Genomic DNA, 18,908 nt, shown 5'->3' with positions numbered 1-18,908 from the left:
ATTCCTGGTAATGTCTCTCTTCTATTTCATAACCCTGCAGACCATTTTTAGATCTAGCTAAAAACCTTCACTCAACAATGGTAATATTAATTCAGGTGTGGAAATGACTGACAATGAAATATTGATGCATTGTCAAGAGACTCAAGAAGGCTAGATTTTGTTTTATAAATCTAGATAACAGAGTACATATAACAATAAGGAATACAGCACTAATAATCTTTTGACTATTTTTAGCCTAGGTTGTTGTGTTTTCTAAACTTGATATATATATGCCACGTCTATGCAAGATGATGACCGCACAGTCATTACTATGCAGTCATTTAGTACTTGTACAAACAGGTATTAAATGAATGTGCAGTAATCAGGTTTACTGTGCAGTCACACCAAGGAACAGCAGTTTTGTGAAGCTGACTGCGCAGTATCTTATGACTACTGTGCCGTAGCGTCACATCATGCTTCCTGCCATGCAATGCTACGGCATGGTAGTCATGGGATACTGCACAGCCAGCATCTCATGTAGACGTGCCAATAATCTAGCAAGTTAGTGCACATTCCAATAAAGTTATATTTGTTTTGGCTTTGATTTAAAGCAGCACTAGGCCGCTAGCATATTAGTAAAGCTTCTAGTTTCTCATTAACTGGAGAAAAATATGTTGCATTATACATGATGATGTGCCACACCACTTGTACCTCCCTTTTCAAAATCCTAGATCCACCCATGCTGGAGACACATCTGGAAAGAGTTGCTGGAGAACTGTGAATGCAGTGAGGAGAAGATGAGAGGTGGAGTTGGCAGGAAATCTCTCTGGTGTAACAACCTGCAGGTTCCTGCAGGTTGGAACACAAGTTGTAGTGGGGATGATTTGGAGGGTGACACCAGAAAGCTCCATGCCCTTGGAAAATTTTGCACTAGCTCCAAGCACACATTGCACCTCATGGCTGCAAACAGCAGCTTGGATAAAGATCCAATTTTTTGCGGTCCAAATGAAGTGCCTTTATTGCTGTGCAGAGCTCTGTGCATGAAACATCTGGGAAGCAGCAGGTTTTCTGGTAGCAAGTGGAGAAGGGGAGGTGAGAGAAGAGAGGTTTGAGATGAGCAAGCAAGGGCACAACTCCAAAAAACTCTGTCCTGTACTTCACAAGAAAAAGAAAAGAGTTTCCAAGAGCAGAGCCTGCCACTACACTGTAAAAGCTGGTCTGATGACAAAACTAAGGGAAACGTTATGCTAGGAAGAATGTTCATGTTATTACATGGATCCACAAAGACATCGCTTCAAAAACAGCCTTCAAACACAAGTGCAACTTCCTGCACATTATCATCAAAAAGATCTAGCAAGTTGACCACTTTCTATTGTTATACCACAGGGACGGGCAATTATTTTGGGCCGAGGGCCACGTACTAAGTTTTGGCAAGCCATCAAAGGCCACATGATAGGCAGCCAGGGGCAGATAAATATTAATTTTCTAAATTTTTAGGGGCCCTGCAAGCCAGATAGAATGGCCTGGCAGGCCGCATCCAGCCCCCGGGCTGCATTTTGCCCACCTCTGTTATATCACCCTGAAGGTTTAAAGGGAAAGACTTGTTAAAAGTGGGTTTCCCAAACTGCATTCCTAACTACACCTGAGATCAGTAACATTATACTGTGTCACATTCTCAGCTGCTTACTCCCATTTACCCTGCCTGTTCCATCTTTCCAACATCAGTCATCTTGGCTATCAGGGCTAATGTGGTCATTATCTCACTGGAGTCCATGGCCAGATTACACCAGCTGAAGGTATAGACCCCTGTTTCTAATCAGCTTCCCCCTTGGGGTTCCTGTACCAGCACAATCCTTTTCCTTTTGCTTTCACAAAGCTGTGAAGGAAGACTGGATTTAAAAAAACTGTAAGAGAAACACACTGATATTTTTCAGTGAAAAGCTTACACAGAGTTTTTCACTGAAAAATGGTTCTGATAAAACGGTAAGTTGGAAGTCAGAAAAAGTCAAATAGGAAATATGGCAAATATTTTATCATGGAGGATAATTAAGCACTGGAATAGGTTTCCAAGGGATGTGGTAAGTTTCCCATCACTTGAAGAATCTTTAAATCAAGACTATGTTTCTAAAAGATATGCTCCAGGTGAACCATTAGTTTCCAGGTTTGATGCGGTAGTTGCTGGGTGAAATTCTATGGCCCATGGTTTGCAGGAAATCAGACTCAATGGCCACAATGATCCCATTTGGAGTTAACATCTGTGAAACTTTATTATAATTAGATGGGTCAGAACCGAAACACTGGATCCAAGCACCTACCAACTTTGGGAGAAGTTCAGATCAGAATCCATGTCCCAACTCCACACCTCTCAAGGCCCATTACTAACTCCTGGAGATAATGAAGCTTTGCAACAGGCCTATGTGTTGCTTAAGGGACCATAGGCCAATGCCCACTAAGAAACTCTGTAAGTCTCCCTTAGAAGGGAAGCCACTGGGCAAGAAACAACTGATTCCTTGGGACAAATCAAAATATAACCTAGACAGGAGTGAGGTCATAGGTTTAATGAGTGCACCAAGGGGAGGGCACTCAGCAAACCACACTGGACAGTGCCCACTGGCCCATGAATGAGTCCAAGGAGCCAGTGGACACTACCCAGTGAAACTCTGCCTGGAGACAGGATTGGGGAAGGGACAGAAAAGCCCCACAGTCCCTGGGGGTCCTCCCGGCCAGAACCTCCTTCCTGGTGAGATAGATGGCTAGCCTAGCTTGGCTAGGGCCAGGAGGAGGTTGACCAGAAGGTCCTGGAACTGTGTGGGGCTACAGATGGGGAGTGCACAAATAACAGAAGAACAGTGAGAAGAACAGTGCAGCCAGAACCTCAACAAGAGGGTCTGAAGGAGGTAGTGAAGGGGCTGTAGCCTGGTGCACTCAAGGTAGGTGTGAGCCAGGGTCTCCCTCTGCTCACAGGAGAGACAGGTGTTGGAGGTGTCTGTGAAGCACACCAGATACATGCCCATGGCAACAGGTCTGCGAAGGAGCCTTCAGCTGAGATTCCCTGGTGGATAATGGTATCGAGATGGAATACAGACTTGTCCACCAGGGACCCTAGTCCTTGCTGAGCATGTCCTACCACTTGATGTCCAGGTGGGATGTGAGGATGGGATAGTGGAAAGTGCCGACTACAACCGTGTAGAGCTGGCCATGATGGGTGGCTCATAAATGGACCAACTTGTTATCCCCCATCCTGCATAAAGGTTTTGGGTTTCATCATCAGTTTAGCTGGGCTGCCTGGGAGCCACGAAGTTTAGAGGCATTTCCATGGCATAAACCTAGTGTCTGTGAGTGGCAGATTAGGCTGGTTTGGTTTAGTTTTAGGATGCAACCTTCTTAACAGGACTGCTTTGAAAATAACTTTCTATCTTGTGTGGAATGTTATACTTACACGGTCACTTTTCCATCTCCACAATAAGGAGCACCATGAATGTGGATTAATGGTGGTGAGGGCTCTCCCACGGCTGTCCCGGCCACCCCCTGGATCTGGTAGCGGTACAGTTCACCTGGTGTGACTTCCCTGCAGAAACACAGAGGAATCCAACAAACTGTGAAAGACAGCAATAGCTTTAAGCAAGACATATGTCTATATGTAGCTATTTACAACAGATTCATGAGAGACACTGGGGCTGGCTTTAGATCCTGGGACTCGCATGCTCTGTACAAAGGCAGAATGGAAAGATAACAGCCCTGTGGAAGCTGCACAACCAGGTGGGAAACCAGGGGACATGTATACATTAGAGATCCTCTTCCACTGTAGCTGTGCCAGCACAGCTGTATGAATAGAGTCCCTTACTAGAGTCACAGCACTTGTCAGTTGTAGAGGTTTTGCTACTGGCATGGTTACGCCACTTCCTCAAATGAGAGAAGCTAATCTGGCAGAAGCCCTCTTTTATGGGCACAGCTGCATCTGTACCTGAACTTTTGCCAGCTTACGATGTCAATGAGGCTGTGAGAGCTTTTCACAGTCCTCATTGATCTAGTGTACACCTGGCCAAAGGTGAAGTTTTCGACTCATTTGCTCCCTTCCCAGAGCTGCTGACGAAGAGATGTTAGCTTGTTTCCTCACAGCAGATGATTTGGGAGCTCTGTAAAAAGGTTTCATATAGGATTTTCAGTAGTGCTTAGTACTGGCCTAATTATGCACCCAGTAATGTCAGTAATGAAACTCCCCATGAGCTCACAATGGGTGCAGCATTCAATGAATGCTGCAGTCTTTTTAAAACCCACACTGAATATCCTTCCACCCACTCTCAACACCCTTCCACTCTATCTGTGTGTAGCAGAGGGCACTAGGAACGTGACAAAGAATACCCTGCAAAACTAATGGATACAGTTTTTAAAACCACCAAAGAACCACTGACTTTTAAAGGGAATTAGATTTCTAAGTGCCTAAGTGACTTTTGATATAGGTACTTTGGCTCTTAAATTGCTCGGGTGCTTTTGAAGTATTTACCCAATGGCTAGATCACTAGCCAAGGAAGCAGAATACTGAGAAAGGGAAACAGGTAAAAGGTAAAGTGGTATGGGTGGGAGTGAAGAAAGAGCATCAGGAGTGGGAGAGCTGGTCCTTAGTGCCTTACTGAAGTTTGCCTTGCCGGCCACCATTGTTGTCGTAGTCACTTAACTGCAGATTCAGATCTGGATTCAATTCAAATCTGGATCTAATTTCTGAATTCCCTCAAAAGTTTAGGGTACCGGGAATGAGACTTTTGATTTGGCCCATTATGATGACAGCTTGGCAAATTCCAATCTAGATTCTAATTTCCAACATACCCAAAGTCTAGCACTATTTAGGTCTGTGATGGGTTGTGGCCCATCTCTAGTATTATAAAAGTTTCAATAAAACATTCAGCATGACAGTAGTCTAGCTGAACCAAGAGTTTTGGGGTTTGTTGCAGGAGTCATTATCTGATTTGTATGGTGCAGAAAGTCAGATAATGAGGTCTAAAGGCTCTTTTTGTATTGGGATACAAGCTTTAGGAATATCTGACAGTGCAGTCTGTGTACAAACACACAAACAAAAATACAGATATGCCTACCCCCCATTCTAAACTACCATCAGCAGAAATTATAAGGGGAAGGTCTTTGCCAGGTAATACAGAAATGCCTGTCGCTTTTCTCTCAGACCATCTCATGGCATTGCCTCTTGCTCTTTATGACGTGTACATTCATTACACAACTGGGAAATGCCTCAAAGGTAAGGGGTTCCTTCCAGTTGGCTCATCTTCTTGATGAGTATTTAGTTACATGAAACTGCTATATGCACTTGGGTGTCTTAGTGCAAACTCTGGTGATAGGTACAGAGTCCACTTGTGAGATCAAACATTTCAATCCTAAAATGACCAATGAATCTAAAAGGACAGCAGTCAGAACTAGAACCCCCATAAACGACATAGCCTCTGATGAATCAACCTTGCTACTCACGTGTCAGTGAACTTTCGGTGCATCTGTATCCCTGCAATGGGGGACCCATTAGCAAATGGTGGGTCCCGGAGGACCCGGTACCGTATAGGCTTGCAGTTGGAGCAAAGAGGGCTCTGAGGCATGGAGGTTAAGAGAGCAGCATCTATCTCCATTCTTTCATCAAAGGTATAGACCTTTACCCCAGATACCTTCTTGTTGATGTTGAGCTTAATGGTAAGAGGGATGTCACAGAAGGTGTCCAGGGGTCCCAAGGGGATGGATTCCCCATGCTCCGTCAAGATTTCAATGTTGGAGAGAGCCTTGGGCGAGTCCGTTGAGAGGTATGTGGTCCAGAGCATAAGTGAATCTGGGTAAACAGGATGCAGGAAATGCAGCTCCAGGATACAGCCATAAGGCTGAGGGCAAGGGACAGTCATGTTCATATGATATAGGTGGAGCTCTGGGCTCCAGGCTTGCAAGCTGGGCTCACAGGGCTGATCCACATCTGGAGGCCCTAGACACAGGAAAAATAAGGATCCCTATAAGGAGCAGGGTATCTTACTTCAGAGTTATGATCCTCTATAGGTACATGCATCCTATCACTAGTCACCTGTGCAGGTGCATGCATGCACACAAACATGCATCTTGTTGCAGATACAAACCACATAACTTACTGCTGTATGTACACACATGCACATATATGTGTGCATACATACCACACACAAATAATACCACAGCGGACAAACACATATTGGAGCATGCAAATGTTTGACACACTTGGTTATCTATACACAAATCCTGAGATCCTGGCAGGCAGGAAGATACAAAGATCCTATAAGCATGCACACACACACAGATTTATGCACACCTGCTTGTACCAAACATGTTGTGCAAACATGTTTGCATCAATATGATAATTCAGGCAAGAACACACATACTATACACAGCAGTGTACACACAATACCACATTTACACAGATGTGCATTTTGATAGAACCATAGACATATCTGTATATACAGACAGACACATGCTTACTATAATCACAAATACAGGCCAAAACACACATGCTTAGAAACATATATTGACATATGCTGCCACAAATACATAGTGTACACAGTAATGCAAATAACAGAAGACCTCCACATCTCCAGACATCTCCCCATGCTCAGCTACTGTCTGGAGGCCCACAGACACACTTGTGCATACAGACACAAATGAACACATGCACTGCCCCAGGAGGACTCTGTGGCTGATCTCATGCCACAAGCAGTTCTAACTGTACACCTGGGATGGGGAGAAAAAGCATCTTAAGTTCTTTGTGAGCAACCCATGCCCACTTTCAGCATGAGGGTCCATGCTGAGCATCCCTCTCATTCACAGAAGTAAAGGAAGCCAATTTTCAGGTATATGCCATTCAAGTGCTCACATCTGAGACAAGCTATAAGTGTAGACAGATGAACAGTTATAACACTTTACAGCTACTTTGCTGTAACTGTTTTGCCTGCCATCTCTAAGGCATTCAAAGTAGGAGCTAAACCATTATAACTTTAAACCTGTTTTATTCAGCTCCCCTACAATTTATTTGGCTCTTCTCTTTTGGTACTATAATTTATTTGGCTCCATTATTTCAGTACATGAGTGGACAGAGACAGCAATTTCACTGGTTCAACAGTCATGCAATCTATAGCAGCAAGATGCCCCCTGCCTTTTAAAATGGTTTAGTGTTATGTCTGCACAGAATCCATGGGAGATGCATGGGTGTGTGCCTGTTTGGTAGAGGGCAGGGGAGTACACATACGCTCTGACCACTTTCAGGATGGAGGAGCCCAGGCAGGCTTGCAACTACGGATCTCAGTTCTTAGCTAACAAGATTTCCTGAAGGTCAAAGGGATTAGGGTGCAGTAGTGAGACCCAGTGCTCATCCAAAGCTAAACAATGCTGAAGGAACTTTGCTACAGGGCACCTTGAGACTCTTCTCTCACAGGGAAATCCTCAGTTTGGGGAATTCTAGACTAGTTCAAGCAAGTAGGGATGGCCATTGCATGCTGTGCTCCAATTATCCCAGGCCAGCATAAGTGTCCCCAGTGCACTGTTCCCTTTAGGAGTACACACTAGTGGTGTCTACCCTGTCAACAGAATCACAGCTCCCTCCTGCATGAGTTCAGAACAGCCAACAAGGAAAACCAATACTGACAGACTTCAGAGCAGTGAAAATGTAATGTCCATTTTCAGCCTCACGGCCTCTTGGCTGAAAACACCCCCATCTTCTGCAAAGGCCACAAGCATTTGTAAGATTTGGTGCCAATGCATCCACTTGTCGCTAGCTCCATGAAAACTATGATCTGAGCAGAAGTACCTCTCTCACCAAAGCCAACGTGCACATGTGTATACTGCACACAGGTGCAAAGACGAGATTGGTATTCATCACTAAGGACAAAAAAATCAGTTCAAGTCAGTAAGGGGAAAAAGTCCTTCTTCTAACAGTGGGAAAGTAAAAATGCAGAGGGGAGTGAGTCAGACTTTGGGCTTTCAATCTAACTGGGACAAACCTGATTTTCTTTTCTTTTTTTGTTTTTGTCCATTTCTTCTGATGGTGAGAAACAATTCCATCCAGCCCCAACTAGAGCTGAAGTCTCTTGACAACAGCCACAAGCAAAATCATGAAACACCTCTTCTCAGTACAAGGGCCTTGTGAGTATCAGCTTGCAGTAAAATCTAAGCTGTGACTTGTTTCTAAGGCAACACCTGGGACTCCATAACGATAAGCCATACCAAGGTACTTTCTAATTGACCTAATTGACTCAAGCCTTTGAAGCTGGATTGACCTATAAGATCATCTAGGACAGTAGTTCTCAAGAGGGGTGCTGTGGCACTCCAAGATGCCAAGGGAGCCTTTCAGGGATGCCAGTGTGGGAGCCACCACTGCTTCTGCAACCAAGTGAAACTACCCCATGCACCTCATGTGGAGCTAGACTGGGAAGGGCTGGGGCAAGAGTGTGTGGTCCTGCCTGCATTAGGGTTATCTGATAAACCTAAAGCAGGCAGAAGCACCCACTCTGCCACAACCCTTTCCAGCATGACCCTGCATGCTCCTCCACAAAACAGAGGTGTTGTCCCATGGGGCAGTTCCTCTTGGTTGTGGTGGCAGCCTGGTTAAGAAGCACCGAGGCAGCACAATAAGGGTTCTCAACCAGAGAGGTGCTAAATACAAAAAAGTTATGGAGGGGTGCCCCAACTCCAAAAAGGCTGAGAACCACTGATCTAGGCATCGCAACTGTTCCCATTCACTGGTATCTCCAGTTAACATCCTGAGCAAAGAAAACTGACTTCCAAAACATCTAGAGAAGTTGCAGTCAGAGCTGTAACTTCCTTGTGTTAAGTGAAAGAGAAAAGACAAAGCACTTTACCTACTGCCTCCTCTGGGGTCCAGTAGCCGGAGGAGTCACAGACCCGAGGGGAAGAGGCCTCATGTACATACTGGCTGAAAGTCCCATCTTCAGCGCAGTCTCCACAGAGGGTGCCAGGCTCTCTAAAGAGCAGTGAGAGAAAAATGAAAGACACATCCATTTACAGTCTGGATTCTCCTCCATTCATCCCCATCTTGGGATGACTGGATGAGTTGTGGGAACCCCAAAGAAGTCAGCCTCCAGTCAGCCACTTGACCTGCATGTGCTTAAAGTAACCCCTGGAAAAAGCTAGAGAGATAGAGTGGACTTGCAGCAACCTGGCTTTGACTCCAGTCATGTCACAAGTTCCTTGTAGGACCCTGGACAAGGCACGAAACATTCTTTGCCTCTGTTCCTCATCTGTACAATGGAGATGATAGTATCCCTTGGCTTGGCTTGTTAATTTGGGCTCCACGCTGTTTGAGATAGGACCGGTCTCATTGTGTGTGTGTGTGTGTGTGTGTGTGTGTGTGTGTGTGTATGGGACCCAGCACAAAGGATCTCAATTCTGACTTCTTGGGATCACCATAATAAAAATAAATAATGATATTAACCACCAGGGGCAGCATTAATCTCACCAGTAGAGAGAGAGAGAGTACTCCCTGCTTTAAGGAGTCTGTAAAATATTCCCTTTGATTGGTATGGATGGGTCTGTAGCACTGGCAATGAACCTAACTGGATTTAAGATGGAGTGTGGTGAGTTAAATGAAAGGGGTTACATGACATGATTGCCTGTGATGAGCAGAGTACCAGACTTGGTGGCCCAGCAGGTCCCTTCCTGTCCTATGTTTCTACTTTCATATCTTTTTCAATCTTAAGCTTAGTCATTTCCTATCAGAGCCATTCTTTTGATTACCCAAGCCCATCTAGTAGCTCAAAGTAGCCCAGGTTAGGGGATATACACTTTTAGGAGCACTGACAAAGCATTGTGTATATACCATTTGGTGCAGCATATGACTGATTACAGTATCCTGTGATTGTCCAGGAAGTCCTCAGCCACTGATTTTCTTTGACTTGGAAGGGAACAGATTTGTAAAATAGCTTTAGAGGGATGTGCAATTTCATTCATATTTGGAAAAGGCTTTCATTTGGTAGTTGTTAGAGAAATGCAAAGTATTATTCTTATTCTTTTCCAAACATCTTATGGGTGCATACCCATTGCAAATCACAGCTTCCACAAGTAGAGAATATCCATAAGGATTTATTCAAGCAAATATATAAGCATGTGCTGTGGTGCACCCCATTCACTTAAACACTTGAATTTGTGCTTAACTTTAAGTAGGTACCTAAGACCCATCAAAGTTGATGGGATTTAAGTAGCACATGCATGAAATTAAGCAGTTGTGGAAGCAGTTCACTGAACAGGCATGGACTGCTGAAGCAGGGCGTTAGCTAGAGTCACTCATGCTTTTACAAGCATTTGCCTAGCTATTAATAATCAGAAGACTACATACAGCTACGTCCAAAGTTCATGAGAATCAGTGGGAATCTTTTCACTGACTTTACTGGGCTGTGGATTAGGCCCCATAGTTTAATATACAGTGGGAATGTCTATATAAGATGCTAAGGTGACATAGCAATGTGATGCAGTGTCGGCAGTCACAAACCGTGACACCGCAGCTACATCACTGTAGCAAGCACTCCCTCAGTATAGTGCACCTGCTATGGTGACACAGTGGCAAAAAAAACCCTGTGTGCTGCTGGCATGGTGCAGTGAGGGCTGTTACTGCGCTGTCATTTAGTGCTTCCTAAATGGCAGCACAGTAACAAAGGTGCCATAGGAACACGTGCAGACGTGCCCAGTGTTAAATATGCAGGAACTCAAAAGCAGATGGATGTTCATTTGATATGGTCCAGATTCATAAACACAGGCACCTAATTTCAGGGCCCCAATCTATACTTAGGCACTAATAAATATGAGCAGCCTAATTGTTCAAGCAGCAGCCACAAGGTAAGATGAATGGGATTTGTGGGTGTCCGGCTTTTTGTTGGTTGCCAGGCTAGGCATTTGGGGGCATTTTTACACATACATTTGTCTGCTCTGACACACCGGAAATCCAGTGCATTGGAGCAGACTTGATTAATCGAGCCTGTGGAGGATGCATTTGTATAAATGATGAAATGCACGTCAGTGCCAAGAAAATGGCAGTGGTACGCTTTGAAACTAAAACATTTTCGATGTGTTTTAGTAGTTCAAAAGCATACTACCACCATTTTCTCAGCACTGATGTGCATTTCACTATTTATGCAAATGTATGCAACACAACGTAGGGTGCTTTTAAAAACACCCGGTGTTGTGCGGCATGCATGTGTGTATACAGTATAAGTGCCTAAATTTAGTTACTTATGTCTGAAAACATTATTGACATGCACAGAGTTACACAGCAAGAGTTCATGACAGAGCTGGTAACAGAACCCAGATTTTGAGGCTCCCTGTCCTGTGCCTTAACCACAAGACCATATTTCCTCCTTGTAAATCGCTAGTTTATACAATACGTGCTAAGTGAAGCTCGTTTTTCATTCCATGATTGTGCTCTGGGGTTGCATTTGGCATCATCTCTGCCAGCACAAAACTCTTTGGCTTCCTCTCCCAGCACCCTGACAATGGAATGTTTTTTGGAGGGCTCTTGTTCAACCCGTAGGCCTACATGGCCATTAGAGTGGTACATACGCAGCTATATATGCAATTTTGGCGGACACAGTTGGGAAGGGTTTTGCCTCATTCCTCCATTTCTATGAGGCAGCTGCACGAATAGCTCTCTGCTCCCCATTTATTCAAACACAAAAGAATCAGGCGAGATGTGCCAGCTGGCACATGGTTTGAAGGATATGCCAACTCATCTTCATCACCTTCATTGACTTCTGAAATTCCCCAATCTGGTGCCAAATGACTTCTTCTATGGAACCATGTTCAAATAAACAGTGTCAGGCACTTTGCAGTAGAAATAAGAACACGTGGCTATTTAGGCATCCAGTTACAGGGGGAGTTCGGTGGTAGAACTACAAAATAGGTCTCCAGCCATCAGAGACTCTTACTTTCCCTGGTGCATTTCAGTTGACACTGGTTTTCCTGCACACAAAACATGAAACCTCTTACCTTTCATAGAGAATGCCACTAATGGGAGGCAGCCAGTACACTGTGAGGGAGCCTTGATCCTGACCAATGACCATTGGAGGCATGGGGATTGGAGTGGGCTTTCTGCTCTGGCTCCATTGCTGATACACGAGATCCAAATAGCAGTGCATTCGAGCCACCTGGTTTGGGGTGAAGCTGTCAGTGCAGTCATCATCTGGAAGAAAAGAGAAAAGGTTAAGATAGTGTGGGGAGGAACTTGTTTGTGAAATGTGTTGAGATCCTCAGGTGACAAGTATTATCGTAACCTTTGCTATTAAGTGCAACCCTGCTATAACAGTCTTCTGAAAGACCAGAGAAGGATGGCTAGAGAGAATCCCAGTGGCTTGCTCTACAGGACTCCTCTCTTGCTATTTCTCAAATCGGCCACAAGATGGCACTATTTCGGCAGCCGCTGGCCTAGCAAATCCCTTAGCAGCGCATGGTTGTTTACAAGGGTGCTCCTTAAGTCACACTGCATTAGAGCCCAGGCGACAGTGTAATAACAGGAGCTTACTAAACACCAAGGAGTTGTTTTGGGGGAATAAAGAAAAAGGAAAGAAAGAAAATCAGTCGTTCAGATCAGACCTTGATGCATGTAACAGAGGCATCATGATTGCCACAGTGCAGGACCTGCCTTCCAGACATCTCAAAGGCCCCCTCCTTTGAGTACAGAGTGGGAGCAGAGAGACAAAGCCACAGCTGATGGAGCGGCTGCAGTGGGGCTAAGCCCTTTCACACCAGCTGAGCCTACAGTCCACGGCCTCATCGAGAGCATGACCCTGCCAGGACCCACCCCTCAGGGTAGCTGAGGAACATCAGAAGCTATCCTGTCCACTGCACAGCAATGTGGGTGGTGTGTAGGGGTACTACCCCTTTTTGACTGTCTGGTACCTTAGACCAGATTACTGTCAGTTGGGCACATGCCTAACCACTGACCAGGGTATAACACAGCCAGTCCTGCAATTGGCCACCTGTCAAAGTAATGACACCTGTGCCTCATATCTTCTCAGTCTGGTTTGGCAGTATTTAAAGAACAAATCCTGAATCAATGGGAGCAAGAGCTAGCCTTGGACTTTAAAAAACTGAAAAACTAAAACAGTTCTCTGGAGACAGGAAATGTTGGCCAAGATTTTCCCTTTATTCTTCCTCCAATGTGCCTGCTCACGTAAATAGGAATTGCTGTGCTGAGGTCAGAAGAGATACACTTACTCACATCAGCAGAGGATCTGGCCCTTGGTTATTATTAGAATTGCACAAGTACCTAGACGTGGCACCTGAGGTCAGGGTCTCTGTGCCAGGTGCTGTGAACACATCTGGTGGCTGTCTAGTCCTTGCCCCAAGGAACATACAGTCTACAGCACTAGTCTAGATGAGTGACACAGAGTCGGTCCACAGGCCAGATTCAGCATGCAGGGTCAGTCTACAGGCCCAACCCAGCACCTGGGGTCAGTCCAAGGGCGTAATCTGGCATGCAGGGTCACGGTTCTCTCGAGTCTGGAAATGTAGTGGTAGGATGAGTGGGAGCAGCATTAATCACTGTGGTGCCAGGAGCTGTGGCAATGAAAGCTACCCCCACTTACCACGCCACCACATTTCCACACCCTCTGGAAAGCCTGTGGGTCAGATGACACAGTTCCCTGGGCACCCTCTGACCTATGGACCATGCTTTAGCCACCTCTGATCTACACAGACAGAAGCAGGAGAAAAGAAGTGTTGTTGCCACACCTATCTGTGCAACCAGCCTTGACAGCAGGAAAGATGGGCTCAATTCTTAACTACTGGAAGCAGCTCGAGAAAAGGAGCTGCCATCATTTTCTGGAAACCTCAGAAGAATTAGACATTGTGTTTTCATGGCATGAGCCTCAGGGAAAAAGAAGGAGAGTTGATGTAGTAAGACAATAGTGCATGGATGCTCAGTATATCCAGAATCCCTTGTATCATCATCTTTGCGCAGTTACAACTCCAGTGGTCTCAGCTGAGTCCCAAGGACTGAATTCTATTGCACTTACCCAAGTATTACACCACTGCATCACCACTGTATGTCAGCAGAATAATTCCTGATAGAGGCTGAGGTTAAAGAAGCATCATCCTCAAGGGTCTGGCCTCCTTGTTAGCAGGGGTGGCCTGATTTCCAGATGTGCTGATTGCTCACACTTCCAATGGAAATCATTGATGTGTGACAGTGCACCACATTTCTGGAAACCAAGTCCCTTAGGTTCATTCCTTTAACCCTTATGCAGCATGTAAGATATTTATTATGGTGCATTTACAGATGGTTTAAAGATGGGTTTGAATGCCTCAAATTAAGGATGTTGGTTTCAGGCCACTTCCAGCAGTCTACAGAAAGTCACACAAGAATAGGGAAAAACACCCCACAGATGTCAACAAGGAATTGCCAACACACTCTAGGCCAGATCTTTAGCTGGCATAAATGGCATAGGCCCAGTGCTGATCTTATGCCAGATGAGATTCTAGTCTAGATACCCAGAGGGGCCAATGACCAGAAAGAAATAAGCAAGGAATGAAAGGACCACCCAGACTGATGGGAATGAAACATGTGCTGAGTTTCTAGAAAAAGCTGCATCTATTGACTTCTGTTACCTGTGTAGCTCATATAGTTGTTGAATGGGGTTCCAGAGAAATAAGCTTGGCCACAGGTGTCATTGCTAGGCTCTGGATCATGGCAGAGTTTACTTTTCGGGGTAGGGGCTGTGTCAGCGCAGAGATCTCCTGTCTCCATGGAAGGTGCAATTTCCCTGCAGGGATCATCACAAGATTCCCTCTCACTCACTCCTTTAAAGACGTGGTAGAGCCCCAGAACATGGCCCACTTCATGGACCATGGTGTTGGTATGGCCAGGCATGCCATAATAAAATGGATTGAGGACCACGCCACCTGGAATTACAAGCACAGTCAGTATCATTAAGAGACAGGCAAGAAGCAGCAGTTACCACTAACCTGTAATTGTCTTTTTCTTCCTGGTCACAAACAAGGCTGACTTCCGGGGAAGCTGTAGGAACTCAGCACCTTGTGAAAGTTGATCACCTCACAGGATTATGTCCTTTTTTATCTGACCTAACACCTAGGTCATTAGGTCATCTCAGCTCTGCTCTTTTTTCATGTCTCTTCTCAGATAAAACTCTCAGCCATGTACATCCTTAAATATATTTCTGACCTGGCATATCAATTTGAGATTTGCAATGGTAATGCCTTGACAGCTTCTGCCTCCCATCGGCTCCTCCACCCCCAGATCACTGCTCTGACGCATCAATCAGCCTGCGAATGACAGAGCTACTGGTGGTGGTGGGGGGGGGGGGGGGGGGGGGGTTCCCCCTCCCTGGCTGCTCCTGGGGTCCCTGGAAATGATGCCACCCCTGCATGCCCAGCTCTAGGTCCTACAACTGAAGTGGGGGGAGGGCAGTGGGACAGGGAACTGCCAGGCATCTCCCAGGCCCAGTGGGGGCTGGATCTAGGTGTGTGGTGGCATGGACTGCAGAGACCCTGGAAGCAGACAAGAAGGAGGAACCCCCCCTGTTTCTGCCACTGCCACTGCCCTTGGGGTGACTGGGGTGGCAAGGCAGTGATCTGGAGGTGAAGAGGCTGCCTGTGGGGTGGAGGGGGGATCCAGGGGCTGATGGGCGGCAGCAGGGTGATTTGGAGGGTGGAAGGATAACCCTCCCCTACTCCTTCCTGTCCTATACTGTGGCTAGAAAGCTGGCAAGCATGGCAGGCATGGAGCAGGCTTGCAGCCCCTGGCCACACCCCTGCTTGCCAGCCCTCTAGCAATGGGTCTGGGCAGTGCACATTAGGCTATAACCCCGAATGTGTGGCTGATCACTAGCACTGGTTAACCTTAACACAGAATAACATTCTTTAAAATGAGCACCTGCTGCCTCTAACAGGTAATCTCACCCCTAGCAGCTAAGGACTACATTCAAAATTGGGCATAAAGTAATGCAGATTAAAACCCAAAAAGAGATGGGTCTACTAACTACCACACTGAATTTGACTTTAAATGTATTATTCATTTTAGAGCAGGGATTCAAAAGCACCTAGCAGAAGGCAATCCAATAAGTCAATGACGCCACGTGCTCCTCACTCATTCACAAGCTTCTGAACCCTCCCTCCCTCCCCCCTTTGTTTTCAGTGGTGTTTTAGTGTTGATGAAGCTGCCAGATTGAATGCACTGGAGCCTTCTGTTCATAGCTACTACAGTGCAAGCCTACCCATACTACCTCAACCTAGTATCCTCGTTCTTAATTACAGAACTCAGGAAAAGGCTGTTTATCTTCACCCAAGCCCATTCAATCCCTAGTCTCTTTGCCAGGACAATCAGCAAAGCTGTAAATTGGGTGGGGATTTACAGGGACATGTCGACACCTACTGAATGGAAAGCAAAACTGAGACTCACCAACTCACTCTTCATAGGTTACCGAGTAGCCTTTCCCAGTGGCAACAATGATGTGATTGACACCAAAATGAATGGGTCCAAGTCAAGCCTCCTAAGGCATTCCCTGCCTTAAAGAATGTGTGTTTTCCTTTCCTAAAAACTGCACGTGGATTTAATGCTTACACAAGTGAGGGGCTATTAGCATGGATCAGAGCCAAACATAGCATAGCATTCCCTATGCACCCTCCCAATGCATTGCAGTCCTGACCCTGAGCGCCCTCCCTGTTCTTACAGCTCTGCGTCTGTGCTATATTGGATGGAAATATTTTCCATTGGGAACATTTTTTATGTAAAGTTGCTTTTTTTCCATCTAAATTAAGAAAATTTCTGGCAGAAGTTTTCATTTCTTCTGAAATTTTAAAGTTTTTTGACAGAAAAATTATAAAGAACAACAAAGTGGGGGGTTCCCTCCTCTTCCCCTTCCTTTTGTCCTCTCTCTTCTTTTTTCCATTATGCTACTGGAAAAGGGAGAAAAAACAAGGGAGAATTCAAAGATGTTGGGTCAGCAAGGCAGCCTAACAGGATAAATCATTGCAGCTGAGAGACAGCAGTAGTAGGTATCCTCAGGTTAGTGTTAATTTAGCTAGCCCAGATGCTAATGCAGTGAGATATGGGGACTATACAAGCTCACCCAGAACCCTCAAGCAGCGAGCATTTGCTGAAGCTTGCTCTGTCCTGTACTCACTTCTGTTGATACTCTTGCTAGCTACATCCAACCGTTGTGCAATCATGCCTCCAAATGCAATGCAGGCATAGCCTCAGACAGGTTTGATTGAACTCTAGTCTCTGGACCAACTTGCTACACTACTGAACTACCTCATGTCTCTTCCCTTTGCTCACACCTAGAAAGTCTAGGATATCCTTTCTAAGGGACAGTTTCGTTCTGATCGTATTGTTCTTGGGTTTACACCAGTATGACTGGCTGCACCAAAGAAGCTACACCAGATGTGCAGTAGGGTGGGACTGAGATCAGGCATGAAGAGGTAAATTCTACCCTGATGTATGTCCTGAGATGGTACTTTAGCAACGGCAGGATTTGGTCTAGAGGCCCTGGATTTGCTATCTATTACACCAGAATAAATCCCAGGCGACTCCACTGAAGATGCTCTGGGCTTACAATCGTTCTATGGAGCACTGGTTCTATAGCACTTTTTCACGCACAGCCACCTCCCTCCCATATCTGCTCTCACTTTACAAGTGGTCTGTAGCCCACTAGCTGGAAGCCATTGTTATATAGACTGTGGGCTCCTGAGATAAATTTGGTAATTTGTAAAACATCAGTGCACATATGACACTGCAAAATCAAAGCACTGCATTGCCATTAACCAATTAGGTGAGACCGTTCGGGAGCTTAAACACTTCTTGATTGTGCTTCCTGCTGTTTTTCCCAGTATGGCATAGCATCCTGGTTCATGGGGGCCCTACAGCCTCTGGTGCAAAGAGGTGATAAAGTGACAGAGGGCCCCCAGTGAATACGCACCTAGACGAGAGGGTCCCAAGGTCCCAAACACACACATTTGCTGACATCTCCATGGGAGTCACAAGAACAGGGGGATATTCAGGGCATGGTGCAGGGTAGGCCAGTGAGACTGACAGGCTTTACAGGTTCTAGTTCTTGTTTTATCCACCGTGTTCTTTATGCTCTTTTTAAATACAAGGATGTAACTAAACGTAGTTTCCCTATTTCCTCAGAGTGGGGTGTTTGCACAACTTGGCTATCAGTTGGCTGCCACAAGCCCCAGGGATGTGACAGCATCTGGATTGCAAGCTAAAGCTGCCTTCAGCACTGCCCAAACAAGTGCCAGGGGAACGAACTAACCTTCCACAGTGCCACAATTTGGGCAGAAGTTTCCTAACTCAGTCCCTGCACAGGTTCCTGCACTGCCACATGGTTGACTCACAGCTGCGTTCTATGCCAAACCAATACAAGCTGCACAGTTTTACCTTTTACCCATTTTCTCATCCAGCTGCACCTGAAAAGCAGTGTAGGCCACCCACTTACAAACCTGAAGCATCCAACAAAACTGCACACCAGGGCTGAGTTTGGCTCATCCAGGTTGCCAAGAAGAGAGACCTTCTTTCCCCTGCCAGGAAGGGCAAGGGTGAGTGAGCAAGGGGGCACTCACTCAAAGGAAACCCTAGCAAATCAACAGAAAACTTTTTCACATTTTAATCAAAACAAAGTACAAGAGGGGGAAAAAAAGCCAGTCTCCAGCCAAACCCAAGTCTGAGCGAGGCAGGAGGCTCCCTGCCCAAGGGCTGAGAGGAGGAATGCGCATGCAGAAAGAAAATAATGCTCATAAATACATGAATGGGATGTTAAGAACCGGCATTAAACCTGCAGCACTGACCGCGAAGAACAGCAAATCAATCCATTCAGGTCTGATCGCTCGGGGCACCAGGGGCCCTGAAATCTAATATTCCCACCTTCACACAGAAATCTGAAACTTTCCACTCCAGGGGA

The 18,908-nt window shown here is 45.7% G+C and overlaps 1 protein-coding gene across 1 annotated transcript in view; it reads right to left on the bottom strand.

Annotated features, from left to right (window-relative positions):
* LOC102385061 (pappalysin-2) overlaps positions 1-18,908 on the bottom strand; it is a 118,642-nt gene that overhangs the window by 87,418 nt on the left and 12,316 nt on the right. The window contains exons 3-7 of the mRNA XM_006033252.3: positions 14,596-14,889; positions 11,977-12,169; positions 8,841-8,962; positions 5,455-5,947; positions 3,419-3,547 (exon numbers count right to left, since the gene is read on the bottom strand). Of these exons, the coding sequence (XP_006033314.1) occupies positions 3,419-3,547; positions 5,455-5,947; positions 8,841-8,962; positions 11,977-12,169; positions 14,596-14,889 (1,231 nt within the window). The remainder of the gene's footprint in view (positions 1-3,418; positions 3,548-5,454; positions 5,948-8,840; positions 8,963-11,976; positions 12,170-14,595; positions 14,890-18,908) is intronic.

Source organism: Alligator sinensis, unplaced genomic scaffold (genome assembly GCF_000455745.1).
Source record: "Alligator sinensis unplaced genomic scaffold, ASM45574v1 scaffold899_1, whole genome shotgun sequence".
In the NCBI taxonomy this organism is placed as follows: domain Eukaryota; kingdom Metazoa; phylum Chordata; order Crocodylia; family Alligatoridae; genus Alligator; species Alligator sinensis.
Note: the sequence above shows the minus strand (reverse complement) of the source record. Positions and strands in the feature narration are given on the sequence as shown.